The sequence below is a fragment of the Danio aesculapii genome, chromosome 18 (assembly GCF_903798145.1).
Source record: "Danio aesculapii chromosome 18, fDanAes4.1, whole genome shotgun sequence".
Taxonomy (NCBI): Eukaryota; Metazoa; Chordata; class Actinopteri; order Cypriniformes; family Danionidae; genus Danio; species Danio aesculapii.
Genome location: NC_079452.1, coordinates 37271276 through 37292568, shown reverse-complemented (window position 1 = coordinate 37292568; position 21293 = coordinate 37271276). Strand labels below are relative to the sequence as shown.

At 33.9% G+C, this 21293-nt stretch overlaps 1 protein-coding gene across 2 annotated transcripts; it reads left to right on the top strand.

The window, feature by feature from the left end:
• The first annotated feature begins 1160 nt into the window (after nucleotides 1–1160).
• On the top strand, nucleotides 1161–20107 carry rbm28 (RNA binding motif protein 28). Of its 2 annotated transcripts, none has more exons than XM_056478572.1 (23): nucleotides 1161–1459; nucleotides 3395–3562; nucleotides 3650–3765; nucleotides 3849–3924; nucleotides 4018–4110; nucleotides 5473–5520; nucleotides 5646–5764; nucleotides 5845–5920; nucleotides 6024–6116; nucleotides 7030–7101; nucleotides 7193–7262; nucleotides 7344–7546; nucleotides 7648–7714; nucleotides 9099–9208; nucleotides 9300–9373; nucleotides 9465–9600; nucleotides 9691–9755; nucleotides 11973–12128; nucleotides 16518–16667; nucleotides 17210–17284; nucleotides 17371–17624; nucleotides 18693–18798; nucleotides 19085–20107. In XM_056478572.1, the coding sequence occupies exons 1-23, from the start codon at nucleotides 1342–1344 to the stop codon at nucleotides 19223–19225; spliced, it is 2586 nt and encodes an 861-aa protein (XP_056334547.1). In that variant the 5' UTR covers nucleotides 1161–1341; the 3' UTR covers nucleotides 19226–20107. The 2 variants fall into 2 exon arrangements, with proteins under 2 accessions (XP_056334547.1, XP_056334546.1); XM_056478571.1 differs by having other exon boundaries at nucleotides 5637–5764.
• Nucleotides 20108–21293: the final 1186 nt, after the last annotated feature.

Below are 21293 nucleotides of genomic sequence, written 5' to 3'. Positions count from 1 at the left end.
TCCATAAAACTAAATTTTGTAGTTTGAAACAAAAAGCTTAAATATAAAAAAATAAATTTATTTTGTTTTAGCTAGTTGCCAATTAAATTTTTCGAATTTAATTTAAATAATGAAATAAATGAATGAATGAATGAATAAATAAATAAATAAATAAATAAATAAATAAATAAATAAATAAATAAATAAATAAATAAATAAATAAAGGGAATGATGAATTGATAGATGGATAAACAATTAGGTTATAATTCCAGCAGAATTTTTAATAATGCAAACAAATTTAAATCTGAAACTATAAACATGAAAGCTAACATTAAGAAACATACAACAATAGAAAAAAAATACAGAGATGGTGTTACAATCTGCATAACAAATTTTAAAGAAGAGAGAGAAAACAACATTTAAATATATAACTTAAATAAAGTAAAAAAGAGGGGAAATTATATGAGGTTATACAATGAAAGTCAAGGGTATTTGTTTTTTTCAGTCGGGCCGCTAATATCTAGATAGCCCACCAGGCATGGTGTAGATCAGGACTTCAGGCTACCAGATTTTGCCTTGTAGTCAGTTAAAAAATAGCCAGATTTTACAAAAAATTATACTTGTGAATAAAAAAACTTACCCATTATAATAAAAAGATTAGCAATGTATTGAATGCAAGATTTAGAGTTGTAATAAAAGAAAAGTATGTCAATGTATTTAAACAAATTTCAACATTTGTCTTTTCTGAGAGATGGCTAGATAACGTTAGTTCTTCCAAGTCACAAAATGTACATTTGTTTTCAATATCTATATATTTACCAAGTAAACTATTACCAGGATAGCATCTATCACTGTTCCTGTCACTACAGCCTAACTTTACTTTCTTCTTCCGTGGAACACAAAACTATTTATTATTTCCGTTTCTTACCAGCTCTTTAAGTGATGGTTCTCGGATTGGTCCTCCATGGGTCTGGTTCTCGACTTCAGCTGACTAATATTGGCAGCTTTCGACACAAAACAACAGGAACGTTATGTCGTGACGGTTCTTTTGAACTTTTTCATGGAGTTTTCGTAGTAGCTCTACGTTACCTGCACATTATCTCTCCAGTCCAGCAGGTGCCAGTGCTGTTCCTCACAGCGCAGAGACTCACTAATGTTCAGCACAACCGAGGAATCTCCGTCTTGACAACTTCCTCCACAGCAGAAACATGTGAGAAAACGTGCATTATTACAACTGCACTGTTTACTGTCCTACAGACACACGGTTATACTTAACAATATCTGCCATAATCAGAATCAAGCGGGTTGTTTTGGAGACGTTTGCAGGCTGTGAAGAACAGTCGAGCTGAACACGCCGTGAAAATGCCTGCGGTGACTTTATTTATCAGGAGATTACCTGAAACAGCCAGCAATGAGCATCTGGCAGAAATATTCTCTGAAATAGGACCACTGAAGAATTGCTTCGTAGTCGGTGATAAAGGTAAGATAAATGAAGTACATGACTGATTATAGCAGGTGATTAACCTCATGACTAATTTTGTTTAGACTTGTCTAATGAATCAATCTGCATGTCGTTTAAACAGTTTTTGAAAATTATATATTTTTTTGTGATATGTATATTTTATTTGTCAAATATATCATATTTGTAACCTGTTGAGGAAACCGTATGCCAAATGCAGAAATACCAAATGACATGTTGTAAGCAATTTTGGTATATATCAAAATATAATAATGTCAGTAATAAATGTCAAGTGATTGTGACATAAATGTGTGTGGTTGAGGAAAATACCTATAATAATATAATCATAATGTTTTAAATTAATGTTTTTATACATTTAACATGAAAAGACTACTAGAATATGGAATGTTTTTGTATTTATATTTGTTTTACTTGAATTGTCAAACATATACGCATTATTTTTTTCATTAAAATCAAATAAAGGAAAGTTATTTTAAAATGTAACGCACACAATCAAACCATGTTGTTTTATGTTTTTATATATTTTAAACTGTAATATATTCCTTTGATACAAATCAGAATTTTCACCATCATTACCTTAGTCTTTGGTGTCAAATCTGGTGCAACAATATTTTAAGCATGTTTTACAAAAATATAAATGACTCACACCAAATGTTTTAACTGTAATGTTTAGGGCTGCACGCTATTGGAAAAATCTGATATTGTGATATGTTATTTTCTGCGATTAAATATTGCTGTATGAATACAGTTTCAAAAGATAGTTTGAATGGCTCTATTTGACAGTTTTCTGCTGAGTCTAGCAGTATTTGTCTTGTTTCTAGTTCAAAAATAGAAAAAATTCTCATATCAAGTAAAATACTGTTTTTAATCAACTTAATAAAAGAATAAATAAAATCTGCCAGTGGGTTAAGTAAAATAATCTTGTTTTCACTTGAAATGTTGATATTTGGACTAAAATTATAAGTGAGAATATAATTATATATATTTTTTGCATAAATCTGATAAAATTCATGTAAATATAGTAAATAAATACAATTCTGTAGCTTCTGGTCAACTATAATTCAAACCGAGGGGACGTAGATTTGCTTTTGATAGTGCTAGGGAACTAATTTGACATGACCCCCCCCCCATTGTAAAATTAAAATGTAACTTCACATTTAAAATGTAAAGTTAAAGAAATGTCTGGCCAAAAGGTAGTTTACTAAAGACTTCCGTTTACTGAGGGTTTCACACTTAAAAAAAGAAACTTTAATAACTAAATCAAATACAATTGGTAATAAAAACAATATTAAATCAAGGATGTCTTATTATGGTGTAAACGTAAATTTACATTATTTGTCAAATGCTGGAAAGGGGGAGGTCTGACTGGAAAATTTGGACAATGCATTATTTTATTTAGGCAGCCATTAAATTATTGGTGGGAACATTTTAATAATCTGTGAATATTGGTGGGGACACGTCTTCTCCGTCCATGCTAATTCTACACCCTTGATTGAGACTGAACATTGCATATCTTGTGATGTGACTATTGCAGATGTGCACATTGCAATATCGATGGAGCCCTACTAATGTTTATCAAAGGAAGATTCAGATGCAAAAACCTCTAAGTGCCATCAGAAATTTCAATTATCCTTTGTTTATGTTGAGATATTTCACTTTGAAGAACAGGAAAAGGACTTATTCTTTGCCATAAAAGTGATATTACTGAACATACACACAGGAGCCTGATAAAAATGCTCATTTAAGAAGAAAATTTCTGATGGCATTTAGAGGTTTTTGCATCTAAACTTTTCAAATACTCTTGTTTCGACTCCTCTACCTCAAGGAAAAAATTGTCACAGATGTAATTTGATTGAATATATTACACTGAGTTTCCTGTTGTCTCTTGATTTAATAAAAAAGTCAAAATATGCTGTGTTCTTTTGTTGTTCACAGAGACTAAAAAATGCCGTGGCTTTGGATATGTGACGTACTCCATGGAAGATGATGCACAGCGGGCCATAAAAGAAGTCAAATTGTATGATGACCAGAAGATAATCATAACTGTGGCCAAGAAAAAACTTGATCATAAGAAAAGGAAAAAAAATGGCAAAACTAATGAAGGTTTATTTATTTTTTACTTTTTGCATTTATTTTAATCCTGAGTTGTTGTTGTTTTTAGTTTGAAAGAAATCTGAACATGTTTCACAGATTCAGGAGATACGGAAACTCAGAAATCAGGAGAAACCAAAAACACTGAAAAGATTCAAAGCCCAACAAAGAAAAAAGTAAACGGTTGGCTGGTCATCAGAAATCTAAGTTATAAGGTAATGTAATGCATAATATAAAGGAACAATGCTTAGTTTTGACTTTCAACATTGACTGAAATTGACTCGTGATTTATGTTCAGTGTGAAGATGATGAGCTGAAGCAGATCTTCTCTGAGTTTGGAACAGTGCTTGAGACCAGAATTCCCTTAAAACCAGGTAAAAGTTTGACCAAAAAGAAGTGATTAAAGCATTTCTTCTTTTTTTTTATGCAGTCTTCCACCTTGGTTTGTTCTAACTTTGTCTGTGCAGATGGGAAGAAAAAAGGTTTTGCATTTGTGCAGTTTAAGTGCGTGTCTGAAGCTGAAAAAGCTCGGGCAGCGATGAACAAAAAGGCAATTAGAGGTGAGTTGTCTTTAACACTGAACACACTTTTGCAAGTTTTTTTTTTTCAACATCAGAGCCACTGGGTGTTATGGTTTAACATGATGTCTATGCTTTAAAAAAAATAACTATATTAGTTTTGAAGGGGAAAAAGAAGTCATTTGTTTTGAACTTAGATCTTTTTTGCCCCTGGTTGTGACTGAGTGAGTGAGTAAAAAAACAAAAAAAAAAACAGTTCTTGAAACATCTGTAATCCCTACATTCTAGTTATTATCCATCAGTTTAACATTGTGTTTTATTCCTAATTAATATTATTATTTATTGTTAATATTATTATTATTATTTATTATTGGTGCTCTGTTATATTTTTTTCCATTTATTGTTTATTCTGAATAATTATTGCTGCTCTTTTATTAAGTGTTTTTTATTTGTAATATTTTTTATATTCTATTGTTTTTGTTTCTTGATAATTTAGTGGAAACACATTTTATTAATGAATATTTGAAAAAATATATAAATATTTTTCTTTTTTAATATAATTTATTATTATTATATTATTTATTATCAGTTGTTATTGTTGCTCTGTTAATATTTTCATTTATTGTTTATTTCTAAATAGTTATTGCTGCTATTTTTATTTATTGTGATTTTTATTTGTAATATTTCTTACTATCTTATTTTTTATATTCTGTTGTTTTTGCTCTTAATAATTTGGTGGAAGCACTTTTTATTAAAGATTATTTGATATTTAACTATTTTTATTCTTTTTAATATTTTTAATATTAAGATTATTATCATTTATTGTTGCTCTGTTATAATAATTTTCATTTATTGATTTTTTCTAAATCATTATTGCTGCTCTTTTATTCTTTTGTATTTGTAAAAACTTCTTTATCTTATTTTTATATTCTGTTATTTTTGTTTCTTAATGATTCTTAATTCTTAATAATTTAGTGGATCCACAAATTTATTAATGAATATTTGATATTTGAAAAATATATGTATATATTTTTTTCTGCAATATATATTTTCTTTTTTTATATTCTATATTAGAATGATATCTGGAGGATCTCTTGACACAAGTAAATGCTGCAAAAATGTGTTTTACCCTCACAGGAATAAATTACATTTAATATTGATGGATTGCTAGAACAATGGATGGATAGACAGATTGAATGATAGATAGATAGATAGATAGATAGATAGATAGATAGATAGATAGACAGATAGACAGATAGACAGCTCTTCTTAATGAATAATAATTAATAAGTAATAATGTTTCACAATTTTGCGGCCTTGAATTAATACAAGACTTAATCCAGACTTAGGATCCAGTAATGTATTTGCTACTTTTTTGCTGAAATGTTTGTTTCTCTATCTCAGACAGACCGGTGGAAGTGGACTGGACTGCATCGAACACTGAATCAGCTGGTAATTTGTATTTTCATTTTTTTTTTCTCATTTTTAACTTTTGCTCTTTGTAGGAAGTGTTGAAATTGCATCTGCCGTATAGGGTTTGTTTAGAATTTTGAAATGAGTCTTAAAAGGTCTTGCAGATCCAGAAGATACAGAGGAACTTCACAAAGCAGAAGAAACCACCAGTACTGAAAAGTTTAAAGGCATAAGGAAGCTCAAATTAAAATCTCGGCTGATCATCAGAAACCTCAGCTTTAAGGTAAATCAACTAAATATAAAGAAACAATGCAGAGATTTGACTTCCAGCATGTTAAATTGATTCATGCGGTTTATGTTCAGTGTGAAGAAGATGATCTGAAGCAGATCTTCTCGGAGTTTGGAACAGTGCTTGAGGCCAAGATTCCCTTAAAACCAGGTTAAAGTTTGACCATCAAGTATATGCGACTGTTTAAAAGCATGTCTTCAATTTTTCATACAGTCTTCCATCTTGGTTAGTTTCTAACATTATGTCTGTGCAGATGGGAAGAAGAGAGGTTTTGCATTTGTGCTTTTTAAGTGCATGCCAGAAGCTGGAAAAGCTCTGGCTGCGATGAACGGAAAGAAGATTAAAGGTGAGTTATCTTTAAAACTGAACACACTTCTGCAGAGTTTCTCCCCCTCAGGGCCACTGGGTGACCCTAAATAATTTAATGTACAACATAGTTTAAATGCTAAATAAAAAAGAAAAAGCACCAGTATAGAAAAAATAAATAAATATATATATTCTAGCTGAAAAAAAACAATTAAGACTTTCTCCAGAAGAAAAAATATTATCAGACTGCAGTAAATAAAGCAGCGTGATGTCATATATATACATACACACACACATATATATATATATATATATATATATATATATATATATATATATATATATATATATATATATATATATATATATACACATATACATACACACATATACATGTGTATATATATGACATCACGCTGCTTTGTTTACTGCAGTAATCAAGGCAACACCATTATTTCTGCAGTTCTATAGGCTTCTACCTGCTGAATTAACTAGATTTAATAGATTTTTATTCAGAATTTTAATAATGTTTTGGATTAGTTTCTTACATTAATATTTAGTTAATAAACTGTTAATTTCCTGCCAGTGTTTCTGGTTGAAAAGTGGTTTTAAGGTCTTTAAATGTATGGAAAGAGTCTTATAAAAAAAGTCTTAAAAGGTGTTGAATTTCACTCTCTGATTCCTGTAACCGATATTTCTAAAGGATTTCATCACACCGAAGACTTGATAAGAATAAATTTCATTAAAATAAAGTTTAATATGTGTATACTTTAGCTTTAAGTTTTTCTCGTAATTTTTTTTCACACTTTCACTGTTTACTGTAATTTATTTCAAATAAACGCTGCCTTGGTTATCAGAAGTGTGTTTATTAGTTATTCCAAACTTTCACCCAGTAGTATATTTGGACAGTTTATTTTTTTGCTACTAATAAAATGTTGCTGCTTTTCTCTCAGACAGACAGGTGGCGGTGGACTGGGCAATAGCGAAAGACAAGTATCTCGCCACCCAATCAGCTTCAGCAGCTGGTGATTTGTATTTTCACACGAATCGCATCATTATTCTTGTAAAGAGTGTTTAAATTGCATTTATTCTGAGGTGTGTCTGGATATCTTGCAGTAAATATCAAAGAAGAGAATGTGACTGTAAAGGTTGAAGAAGCAAATGAAAATAAAGGCAACAAGAAAAAGTAAGTACAGGAAGTGCAGCAGATGATGAGTTTGAACGTAATGATTCCTTAAATTTAACCCAATGTCTGTCTTGTGCTTAGGTCCATATCCAAGAAAAGTGACTCGTCAGAGGATGAAGATGATGATGATTCCAGTGGCAGTGAAATGGAGGATGCAGAAAATGAATCTCAACAGACAGACAGTGATGTCAGTGAAGATGATGATGATGATGATGACGATGACGACGACGATGATGATGATGATGATGACGACGACGACGATGATGATGAAAGTGAAGGAAAAAGTGACTATTATTTATTTATTTATAAATAGACACCTTTTACGAATCATATTATGCATGTAGCGTGTCTCTAACATTGTGACTCTGTAAATCACTTTCCTCAGCATCTTCAAAGAAGAAGAGAAACCCTCTTCCTTCTGATGTGAATGAAGGAAGAACCGTCTTCATCAGGTGAAAATCATATACTTACTTTCCACAAAAAAAAAACTGCACTGTGTCAAAACTGCATTGTTGAGACCAAGAAACACAGATGAGTTGCTTTGTTGTCATATGTTATAATTCCATAGATAAATGATGCAAACTGGCCAGTCATTTAGATGCAGACCCACAAATGATAAATCTTATGTGAGGGATCCCTCTCTTAAAATGTAAAAGTAGTCTATATAGTTTCTTGTATGATGATGATCAAATTTTTACTGCAAAATAGTTAACTTGCAAAGTTAAGTATTATATATAATTTCCATTTTAATCAAATATTTTATTTATTTTGTTAGTTTCCTTTAGTTTAATGTATTTTACATTTTTAATTACTTATTTGTTTACATTTATATTTTTGTTTACAATGTTTATTTTTCAGGTGAACAAGTAATTTGTGTAAGTTCCATTCGTTGAATTTTTTTGTTTTGTTTTGATCATTTTCAATCAAAGTCTGAGCCATTTCTTCCACGTGTGGAGTCGCAGTCCTTCTCTTTTCCCTTCATCAGATTGACAGCTTCAGCCACAATATTCTTAACCACACTCCTACTTCATTGCACGCTGATAATGGCAGGACATTTTTAAAAGAAAACTCTGGATAAATTGTATGAAATGGGTTTATTTTACTTGGATATCTAAAAACATTTATGGAATGTCTTACTAAAAAATGATTTAATAGACAATTTACATTTTTAGATGTATAGATCAGAGGTAATATATTTCTATAATACTTCTGTAAACGTTGTTTTGCCTTAAGATCGCTTAAAATATGTTTTAAAATCACTTTGGAAAAAATTGATTACAAATTTCATTACTGGTGGCGCAGTGGGTAGCGCAGTCGCCTCACAACAAGAAGGTCACTGGTTCGAGCCTCGGCTGGATCAGTATGCATTTCTGTGTGAAGTTTGCATATCCATATGAAACAGTCACTTAAAAGTGATGTCGCGTCTTCAGTTTCGGCCTCAGGCGCGCTTTGCATTCATACTACGAGCATACCGCGCCAAAGCCCAACTGATCCGCGGCCTGGCACACCTCTTCCAACCTGGCCAGGATCGGCCAACTGAACTGTGCCTGGGCCTGATTCGGAGTACTCACACTTTTTAACGAACTGGGAAATGCGCCTGGGCACGGTTTGGGTAGCTTAGTGTGAGTGCACCCATTTTCAGAATTTAACTGAAAGCCTTGCATTTTCAGATTTCAATTTTAGATTACAATTAAGGACAAACTATTTTGTTTTTCTTAATAACATGAACAGATGAATTGTTCACCACAAAACTAGTAATGTGAGCTAAAAAAATCTATATGGTTCATCTTGATTTCATGTGTACTTTAATTCACATTTCTTTATGGCTTCTGTCAGAAACCTGTCATTTGACTCTGAAGAAGAGGGTTTGGAGGAAGTTTTGCTGCAGTTTGGCGAGCTCAGTTATGTCCGTGTGGTGATGAACCCTGACACGGGGGTTTCAAAAGGTATTTTCAATAACCAAAAACACCCAGCCTGCATGGATCTGAAGTTCATTCTACATAGTAATTTCTTTTTTCCTTGTCTGTCTCTGTATAGGTTGTGCTTTTGCTCAGTTCAAAAGTAAAGAAGCTGCCGAGAAATGTATCGCTGCTACTCTAGATGAAAAAGAGGTTATACAATCCTCCTGCATTTCTTATTTTCATCTATATTTTTATCATCACTAGTAAACTGAATCTTTGTGCTGACTCATGTTTATTTCAGTTCGGTGGCATTAAGTTGGACGGTAGGAGATTGAACATTTTGATGGCCATAAACAGAGACGATGCTGCCAAATTTAAGGACAAGAAAGTGAAAACTCACACCGGCTCCAGAAACCTTTACCTGGCCAGAGAGGGCTGTGAGTAAAGCCAATTGTTAAACATCGAACAATTACTGAATTAGCCAATAATAGAGAAGATTAAACCTGTTAACTCTTTAATCCATCCAGTGATCCGTGCTGGAACCAAGGCTGCAGAGGGAATTTCAGAAGCTGACATTGCAAAAAGGACAAGAGTTAGTACAGAAATTTTGTTTTTATGACGTATTTTATACTATACTGCGATTATTTACATGGTATTATAGTTTGTTTTTTAATGTATCTTTAATTAGCCTTTATTGTGTGAGTTCAGATTTAATTGTGAAGTTTTATTTATTTAGTTTTTTTAATATTTGTTTGTAGTTTTAAAGGGCACCTATTTTACCCCTCTTACAAGATATAAGATGCATCTTTGGTGTCTCCCGAATGTGTCTGTAAAGTTTCAGCTCAAAATACCCATCAGATAATTTATTATAGCCTCCAGAATCTGGCCATTTTGGTGTCTGAGTACAGTGTAGCTGTATTTGTAGTCTGTGGCTTTAAATGCACATGAGATGCTTCTCTCCGCCCACTGCCCCCACTTGCGTGTCTGCTTCTACTGTGTTACATCGTATAAACAGCAGTCAGTGACAGAGACAGACAGGGATGTAATACAGCTCATTAGTCAAAAATACCAAATAAGTTTATTTGATGTATTTGTGGTGGAGTTTATTCAAGCCTTTCTGAAATGATGAGTCGCACACAAATGCTGTTTGCAGTAGACACACACATATGCACGTTTACTGACAGAAAGCCCACAATAAAACAAACAGGAAAGCACGGAAAAGTGGGATGATGGCATCTGCCGCTTCAGAAGCATTAATAAATGAAGTCATATCAAAGAAAAACAACATGTTGGTAATATAGGAATATTTTGGTTTCAAAGTCACAGACACCAAATAAAAACAGGTCATTTGTAAGAGCTGTCGCAGAACTGTTGCCACAGCACGAGGAAATACAACAGTCAGCACCTAAAAAAAGCACCACAGGCGGCTGTATGAGGAGCATCTTACTAAAAACCAACTAAAAGTATTGCCAGTGACACTCAATCTAGTAGCTAGCAACAGCAAAGTACAATTTCAGAGTTGTTTGCAGCTGTTACACCATATGAAAAAACATCACGAAGCCACTAGGACTTCACATAACACCATAACTCACTGCTGTTTGCTCTAGAGAAAAATTTGTGTTTAATTTCAGAATCTTTATAAACACATTTGAATAAAAGTTGGAGTTAGTTAATATCTTATTAGTTCCTTTTTTTAACTAACACTCACAGCTTTTTAGCAGTAAGAACCTACTACACAGATTTTTGCGCTGAAGCTTGACTACAAAATAAAATCGCAAATCAAATCAAAATCGCAATCAGATATTTTCCCCAAATCGCACAGCCCTACTATGAGGCTGTGTTGATTATAGCGGTTAAGAATTACATAGAGATTTTACTGTCTTTATTACAAACATGCTATGTTTTAAAAACGTTTTAAACTTATAAAACTTAAATCTGAGTTGGAACAGATATTTTTAATCTTGGTTTCTTTGCAAAAAAAGTTCTGGGTGGGTGGGGAAAACGACACTCCTACGTCACATTGCGGTGGGCCTCAAAATCACTAGGATTTTGGTCCTATTTTAATGTCAGGAAATAAAAAAAGAGACTTGTTGTGTTTGTATCACTCCAGTATGACAGTGGACACACTATACCTACACATTGTTCTCTCCGAACAGCTTATAAAAGTTGATGTGTTGAATTTAAATAAACAAATAAAATTGAGCAATATTCAACTTAATTTGTTTGTTTAAATTCAACACAAATAAATTGTTTACAACCACTCAACGTAAAAAAATTTAGTAAATCCAAAGAATAATCTTTGAATAATTTTTTTCAGTGTAGGTGCCCTTTAAGTTTTATAAGTTGTAATATTAAAGTAAATGTGCAAATTTCAGTTGACAACAGTGACACTGATTTAAATGCACTGAAATCAGTACTGTTTCCTACATTTATAGTCAATTAGAAGTAAATAATAACTCACTTTGAACCTGGCATGGTGTCTTCGGTTGGTGTTTTGTATAATATATTTTATTATTAATTCTGTACAGATGTTTTTGAGTTCTATTGCAAAATAGGTCATTTACATATTTATAAAAAGTGTGCTAAAGTTATACTTAAAAATAAGATTAAAAACATTGCTTCAGGAAGTTTTGTCACCTTGGCTGATTTAAAAGAAATTGAGCTACCAAATGTACAAAGTAGATTGAGATACCAACTACAAAGTCTTTTTGTTATATGAACATGCCAGGTGTAAAGGGGCTACAGATTTTTCTTTATGTTTTTAATTAACAGTTTTTCCCTCCTCTGTGTGTGTGTTTTTTTTTTTCAGTTTGAGGAGTTGAAGCGGGCAAGATTAAAAGATATTAACGTCTATGTGTCTAAAACAAGGCTGTGTGTTCATAATCTGCCCAAGAGTGTTGATAAAAATAAATTGTTCAACATCTGCGTCTCGGCTGCTGGAGGAAAAGGGGTTCGCATCATTGAGGTAATGCACTCAAACACACACGCTTCATCCAAGTGTTTTTTTGGGCTGATCTTAGTTTTTAGTAGTCGTAGTTATTTCTTTTAACACTAGAGGGCAGTGTTTAGTCTGTTTCTCAGTGTTTTTTAATAGATATATTCCTAAATCCTGTAAAGTCATATTAAGGCTTTGAGGTGACGGTTCATGGAGCAGTTTTTGCATGATTTTGACCTACATCCTTTAGGTTTTTTCAAGGTCTTAAAAGTACTGTTTACAGTGGGTACAGAAAGTATTCAGACCCCTTTACGTTTTTCACCTTTTTGTTATATTGCAGCCATTTACTAAAATTATTTAAGTTCATTTTTTCTCATTAATGTGCACACAGCACCCCGTATTGACAAGAAAACACAGAATTGTTAACATTTTTGTAGATTTATAAAAAAAAAAAAACTGAAATATCACATGGTCCTAAGTACTCTTTGCTGTGGCTCATATATTTAACTCCGGTTATGTCAATTTTTTGTGATCATCCTTGATGGTTCTACATCTTCATTTGAGTCCAGCTTTGTTTGATTATACTGATTGGACTTGATTAGCAATGTCACACACCTCTCTATGTAAGACCTTACTGCTTACAATGCATGACAAATGTGCAAATGAGAATCATGAGGTCAAAGGAACTGCTCAAAGAGTTCAGAGACAGAATTGTGGTGGCAAGGCACAGATCTGGCTAGGGTTACAAATATTTCTGCTGCACTTAAGGTTCCTAAGAGCACAGTGACATAATCCTTAAATGGAAGACATTTGTGATGACCGGAATCCTTTCTAGAGCTAGCCATCCAGCCAAACTGAGCTATCAGGGGAGAAGAGCCTTGGTGAGAGAGGTAAAGAAGACCCCAACGATCACTGTGGCTGAGCTCCAGACATGCAGTCAAAGGATGGGAGAAAGTTGTAGAAAGTCAACCATTGCTGCAGCCCTCAACCAGTCAGGGTTTTGTGGCAGAGTGGCCCGACAGTAGCCTCTCCTCAGTGCAAGACAATGAAAGCCCTCTTGATTGACTCCAAGATGGTAAGAAATAAGATTCTCTGGTCTAATGAGACCAAGATAGAACTTTTTGGCCTTCATTCTAAACGGTATGTGTGAGGAAAATCAGGCACTGCTCATCTCCTCTCCAATACAGCCCCAACAGTGAAGCATGGTGGTGGCAGGATCATGCAGTGGGGGTGTTTTTCATCTGCAGGGACAGGACGACTGGTTGCAATCAAGGGAAAGATGAAAGTGGCCAAGTACAGGGATGTCCTGGACAAAAACCTTCTCCAGAGTGCTCAGGACCTTAGCGGTTCATTCCGCTGTGGCGACCCCTGATTAATAAAGGGACTAAGCTGAACAGAAAATGAATGAAAGGCTTCCCAACAACTCCGTGACTGTTCTTGAGTGGCCCAGCCAGAGCCCTGACTCAAACCCAATTAAGCATTTCTGGAGAGACCTAAAAATGCCTGTCCACCAACATTTACCATCCAACCTGACAGAACTTAAGAGATCTGCAAGGAGGAATGACAGAGGATTCCCAAATCCAGGCATGAAAAACTTGTTGCATCTTTCCCAAAAAGACTCATGGCTGTATTAGATCAAAATGGTGCTTCTACTGAATACTGAGCAAAGGGTCTGAATACTTAGGACCATGTGATATATTTTAGTTTTTCTTTTTTTAATAAATCTGCAGAAATGTCAACAATTCTGTGTTTTTTTTTGACAATACGGTGTGCTGTGTGTACATTAATGAGGAAAAAAGAGATACAGGCCTGCAGAATTATTTTTAGAGTGTATGAACATGAATGGCAGCTGTTGTTTTGATCTAACAGCCGCATAACTACATGATGAACGCTGTGAGTTTGCGTCAAGACGATGATACATAGGCTGACTTTTTGTGCAGTGTTGTTGGGCAATATTACAGGGTGTGATACTGCTTGGCTACTTTTATCAAATTGGCAACAAACATTTTACATAAAAATTTGAAATGTAAGATATTTTATACTGATGTATCAACAGGATGGGTGGTCTAGTACCTACCTATCCTCACTCACTATCCTTCAGCTTAGTCCGTGCTTTATCAGGGGGTCGCCACAGCGTAGTGAATCACAAATTATCCATCCAGTATATGGATGGATAATTTGGATGGATCCAGTATTATTCCAGTATATGTTTTATGCAGCGGATGCCTTTCCAGCCGCTACTAAGTACTGAGAAACACACATACGCTCTCACATTCACACATGCACTTATACACTAGGGCCAATTTAGTTTATCTAATCACCTATAGCGCATGTCTTTGGACTGTGGCGGAAACCGGATATTTACCTACCTAGTGAAACTAAAACATGTAGTAGTAATGGGTACTTTTAACTTCAGTACAATTTTGAGGCCGTGCTACTTTACTTTTACTTGAGTACAAAAGTGTAATCAGTACTTCAACTTTTACCAGAGTCATTTTAAACATGAGTATCTGTACTTCTACTTGAGTAAAGGATTTGTGTACGTTTGTCGTTTCCACAGAAAAACTGATTTCAACATTGATTTTGATTACAACATTGAGGATCATGTCATACCAAGGATGCTGATAATTCAGCTGAATCATGAGATGAAAAAAAACTACATTTTAAAATGTATTTAACAAAACATTAAATAAATTGTAAACAAAATGGCTGAAATCGTCAACATCACCTTCAACTGCCATCTTACATATGTGACGTGTCTTGTGTTACAACGGTCTTTGACTTGTCTTTAGTCAAAATAAACAGTATGAGTCAATTATGCATTTTTCTTTCATGCCAAAAATCTTTAGAATATTAAGTAAAAATCATACTGAATACATTTTGTAAATGTCCTACTGTAAATTATTTAATATATCAAAAGTATTGCAACATGGATTACTAACTACTTAATTTGGATTACTTTAAAGGTGATTGTCTCAGTGTTTAGGTTTTTTTTTTTAAAGAGCACCAATTATGCATTAAAAAGGGTCATATTTCGGTTTTGGGGTCTGCAACAACAGGCTGATATGCTTACAAGGTCAAAAAACATTTTCGTTGTCTTATAATATGCATTTATTTTTATCTAAGCATCCCCACGACTCCCATATGACTCCCGTTAATTTGTTCCAAAACCTCTCCTTAGCACGATGCTAATCTGCACTGATTGGTCTGATGACTCAGCCTGTTGTGATTGATCGACTCTGTTCAGTGTGAGACAGAGATTCACCCACCACGGCTTATCAACAACTTTGAAGTAGTCAGAATGCAGAGTATATGTGTAAGCAGGAGTGCATTAAAGCAATGCAGTTTAACACCAGCATACTGCTCCATTCTTAACCATAACACACATTCGGTATTAATCCACATAGTGGCAAATGCTGACTTGTTTTGAAACTTGACCGCTGCACATGTTTAGGAAAAGCTGCCCACACTGTACAGCTCACACACAGTGTGCTCACAAATGCATTTAAATCCGTAAATAAAGCAGCATGCGCCGCATTTTCAACGTGGTTTTAGACGCGATATGAGAATATAAAGTTAACCAGATACAGAACAAGCCGCGTGGAGTGATTACAAGTAACAAAACACAATTAAATACACATTTTGCAAGCTAAAGAAAACAAAGACAATTATTTTAATTGCACTTCAGTTACTTATACTTGTAAAATGGAGGAAGGAACTGATCCATGAACTGTGTACTGATAAAGTTCCAATACATCAAAAGTCTTATCTGATCCTTCCTTTAACAAACGGCCGATGAATCCCCCGTTGTAAGCGTGTAGATTGCTGAAGCACTTGTCCGAAAAATTACGGGAACACAACACAAGGCTGGGGCTACAATGCTGAGGTATTTACAGAGGTAAAAAAACTTCAACCGCTGACTTTTCAGTCTCATTTTTGGGTTGAAAAAGTAACAGTAACTTTCCCTTACACTTCAGAGCACAGCGTCTTCGCGACATGATTCAGCCAGGATCTGCTACAGTTTTTGTCTTTTTTTTTTTGATACAGTGTTTGTGGGTTGTGCTGGGGGTTTCAATTTTCCCAGGTCTGCATGTGCAACAAATGGGAGGGGCTTGAGTTCTGTATTTGTGTTACACTCTGCATCGAAAGTCATTTTCAAAAACGCATAATAGTGGCTCTTTAACTCTCTAGATTTTCAAATATATGTATCTCTGTCCTTCCCTATCATAATACATTATAAATTAATGGAAGCTTATTTATTCGGCTTTCATGTGATGTTTAAATCTCAATTTAAAAAGGACACTTTAAACTTTGTTTTGTGGTCCAGGATTGCATATGCTATCTTTTGTTAGCACAACCAAATCATCACATAACTTCCATTTCCTGATGATCTCTTTCTCTATTGTTATGTGTCTTCAGTGTCGTATAATGTATGACAAGAAGCCGGTTAAGGGTCAGGTGATGGGTCAGTCCCTAGGATACGGCTTTGTGGAGTTTCAAGAACACGAACATGCTATACAAGCCCTACGTCACCTCAACAACAACCCGGACATCTTTGGCCCCCAAAAGGTAGACCACCACAATTTTCTGTTTTTGTTCAAGCTATTTTTTTGGCCACTTTTTCCTATTAGATGGGATATTTGATAACCTGTTTGTTCCTCTATTAAGTCAAAATATTTCTAAAAAGATAAATGAGCAACATTGTTAACTCCTTGAAGAATTTTAGCTATTTTCAGGCTCATTCCTTTTTGTTACTATAGCTTGCCTGTTTATAAATATTGAAATATTATATATATTGAGGGCTTTAGGATCACAGCAGTCGTGCTTCAGTGTTTTTCAATGCAGGAAAAAGAAACGCAATGATGAACAAACTAACGTTCCTCAGACGCCCAGCGGAATGTGTTTTGATCTGTATTTAACGCAACTTCTCAAAAATCAGATGATTCGTTCTGTTCCATGGCATTTGTGGCTAAGACTCATGGGTATTTCACCTAATATAAAATGGGAAAATATTTAGCGTTGAGCAATAGCTAGCTGGGGTCTAGTTAGTAACCAAGACCAAATGTTTAATTGCGAATGCGTGATGTTATTTCCTGTGTCACTGACGTCAGAGGCCTATAGTGGAGTTCTCATTGGAGGATGGCAGGAAGCTGAAAATTAAAGCCATTCGTCTGGAAAACAGCAAGGTGAGATTTGGATGCATTTTAAAAAGAAATACTTGTACATTTTGAATTCAGATATTCATAAATTGTGTCTTTTTTTGCCTCAATAGAAGGGACTCAAACATGAGAGAAGCCAAAAAGCAGAACAGCCACAGCAGTTTAAAGGAAAGACAAAAGGTCTCTTGCAGAAAGGAAATGTTATTGCTAGTAAGGGCAAGTTTAACGCAGGGAAACAGGAGATGGCACAGGGAAGCCAGTTCTCTGGTTTTAGAACCAAACCAGAGGTGGAGCATGTTGAACTGAAGGATGGCAAAAAGCGGATGAAGGTCCTGCACATGCCTTCACATAAAGGCCCGAAGATAAGGTACGACTCACTCACCACATAAGAAACTAAACCCAGAACTGTTGATACATTAAAGCCTGATTTATACTTCTGCCTCAAGTACAATTGTCAAGTAGCTTTCACACAGTCGCATACCCTTTTGCCGACTCTACTCATCACGATGATGTATAGTGCAAGCTCTGTGATTGGTCGGCTTGGTAGCATTGACCAGGATTTCCACACATCCTGGAAAACCTTAAAATTTAAAGGGTTGTTTTCCAGTCATGGAAATCATCTGGAATTTGCCAGAAATGACCAAATGTCCTGGAGATAATAATTTTTTGTCCTGGATTTTTCTTTTTGGATATTAGTACTGTTTAAAAGCCTAGGGCTGCGTTTCTCAAAATCTTCTTAAGGGGCTGAATGGGACCTATTACCCAGTGCAATAGGGCACAAGATGTATTAGTGTGATTTATTGGTATTTTTAGACCAGCGCAACTGTAATTTTTCACATGTTGTGCCACGCTGTTTAAATAGCAAATCCATTTGCGCTACTTTGTGGACTCATAGGTGTGCTGGTCTATAAAGGAGATGTGTTAAGGTGCATTGTTTTTTTCAGATGATTCATGACAATGTGCATTTGTATAATGTTATTATTATTAGCAGTATTATTTAGTATATGCATACTTATATTTGTTTTAATAAAAACAAGTTTAGATTTGTCCACCTGTCGAGTTTCTGAGACGTATCACCATGTGGGGCATAAGAATAGGACATGTGATTGGATATAACTCCACACTTCACACTTTTTGACCACACTTCATTATTATTGTTCATTTATTCGTTTTGCGCTTAACAAACGAAATTAAATATGTAGGCTAAGGCATGTCTTCAGCGGATTACGTACGACATCATTTCCTAACTCCACGAAAGTAAAGGAGTAAAGTAAAGAGAAAGTAAAGAGGCCGAATGCAGGCTCATTCTTTATCTTTGTGCTGCTGATTGTCTGTTTAACTGTTTTCTTGCTAGTGAAGCGTTCAGTTTTTCCACTTACACAGTCCACCATGTAAATAGACTGTTATTCACAATGACCCTCAAACTATTCCTCAGGAAACGTGATAAAGGGAAACAACCTGTGGTAAAATTGAAGAAAACGCCCAGCAGGAAAGAGAGGAACATGTCTAAATCCACTTCAAAAATCAGCATGAATATGAAGGTAAGTCTCAAAGAGTTGAATGAAAGTTTTGTTTACTTATGCATTCAATTGTTTGTTCATAATTAAATCAGATTTAAAATAATAAAAACACACAGCGTCTACACACCTACCAAATCTCCAGTGACAAGAAAAACATATAGTCCTTCACATACAATTCTCAGCTAAAACAAGTGCTAATAATAATGTAATGTCACCCTGAAACTGTACAACATTTCCAACTTTTGTTATTAGTAATGTTTTGTATCTATTACATTCTTGTTTATATTTCCTATGTCTCTTGTTTCAGCCTGCCAAACCTGCGAAGAGAAATTTCCAGAACAGAGAGGACGCTCGCTTTGACAGTTTGGTCAACCAGTACAAAAACAAACTGATGGGCAAATCAAACACCAAAACTGCAGTCAAGAAGAGCAAATGGTTCAGCAGCTGAGATGAGGAACATGTTAAAGTCTTCCAAAATTCTCAGAGGATGGAATTATAGGCGTTGGCTCCATTGAGTTTTTATGAACTGAAGGAAAATCTGTTGATATCGTGACACTTTGTTTCCTTCTATATTTGGACGTCTCTTGAAATAAGTTTATCAAGAGAAATCCATGACAAGTTTCGTATCGCCTCCTGGTACAGTACAGACAGTTTTTTTAAAAACATTATAAAGTTAGAGATTTGTAGACTTGATCAGTTGGCGGCTGTTGTCAATATGGACTTTGTCTACATGTGGTTTAGCTGTCATTAATTAACTGCTCTCCTCAATCTTTGAAAACAGATGTACTTTTATAAATGCCAACAGTCTATTTCTGCCATCCCTTGTTAAATAACTTGTGTACTAAAAACTTGTTGATAAACTGAACAAAAAAAAAACGGTTTTGTTTTTACTGACTTTATAAAAGAGAGTGATGCCAGCATGTACAGTTGAAGTCAGAATTATTAGCCCCCCTTTAAGTTTCTTTTTTAAATGTTTCTCAAATTATGTTTAACAGAGCAAGGAAATTTTCACAGTATTTCTGATAATATTTTTTCTTCTGGAGAAAGTCTAATTTGTTTTATTTTAGCTAGAATAAAAGCAGTTTTTAATTTTTTTAACAGCCATTTTAAGGCCATGAGCCCCTTATTAGCCTGACTTCAACTGCATGTTTGATTGGATTGAAGATAAACATTTATTTGATGCAGTATTTAAAATGCACCTAAAATTAGTTTCGGCTGTCTCGGTAATACACTTTTGTAATGTTTTACAGTAATGTCAGCATGGTTGCTTCCACAATTTTTATTTTACGTTGTTTTAAGCAAATTAAATGAGCCAAAATTTCTTATTAAACCCCCTTTGTAATTTTATTCTTTTTTTATATATATTTCCCAAATTATGTTTAACAGCAAGGAAATTTTCACAGTATGTCTGATCATAATTATTTTCTGGTGAAAGTCTGATATGTTTTATTTTCAGTTTTTAATTTTTAAAAACAATTTTAAGTTCAAAATTATTAGTTCTTTAAGCTATATATATATTTTGATAGTCTACAGAACAAACCATTGGTAATAACTTGCATAATTATCCTATCCTGCCTTATTAACCTAGTTAAGCCACTTTAAGCTGTATAGAAGTGTCTTGAAAAATATCTAGTCAAATATTATTTACTGTCATCATGGCAAAGATAAAATAAGTCAGTTATTAGAAATGAGTTATTAAAACTATTATGTTTAGAAATGTGTTGAAAAAGTTAAATTAAACAGAAAGTTAAACAGAAATTAGGGAAAAAATAAACAAAGGAGCTAATAATTCAGGGGGTTTAATAATTCCGACTTCAACTGTATATATAACAAAAAAAAAAAAACAGCACTGCTTGAATATAATTTAACCATGGACAGTGGTTTCACATGATTACACCACACTCAAAAGAATTACCTTTGCTGCTTGCTGAAACTACATAAAATGAGTTGAAACAACACAATTCTTGATGTTTTTTTCCCAACTTAATAGTTTTTTTTCAATCCACTTAAATTTGTAAAAATTATTCAACTTAACCGATTTGTGTTTGGACAACATGAAGGATTTGTGTGGAATCCAGCATTTTTTTAAAATTGCACATTATCTTAACAGCACTCTGATGTTAAACCAGCTTTTAAAATTTGTGTTCATTTAACATGAATTATACCTGTTCAACAAAAAAACATTAACTCATTTAAATAGAAATATTTAAATCATGTTAATCAACCTCATCTATTCATGTTCAATTTTAAGATGGTTTAACATCATGCAGTGTTGTTAAGATAGTGTAATCATGTAGAACCAAAACGACTGAATCCTGTTCAACCAAAGTGCTATTGTTTTGTGTATAATTTATACTTTTGATTACCAAAACAAAAGTGCTGTTAATATTCACAAAAATTAAGTCACGTCATTTATTTATATCTTTATTTATTGTAAACATTATAAAAAAAGCATAAATACACAAAAATACAAAAGTATTAACAATAATCACAGGATATTCAAAGTGCATAGATTC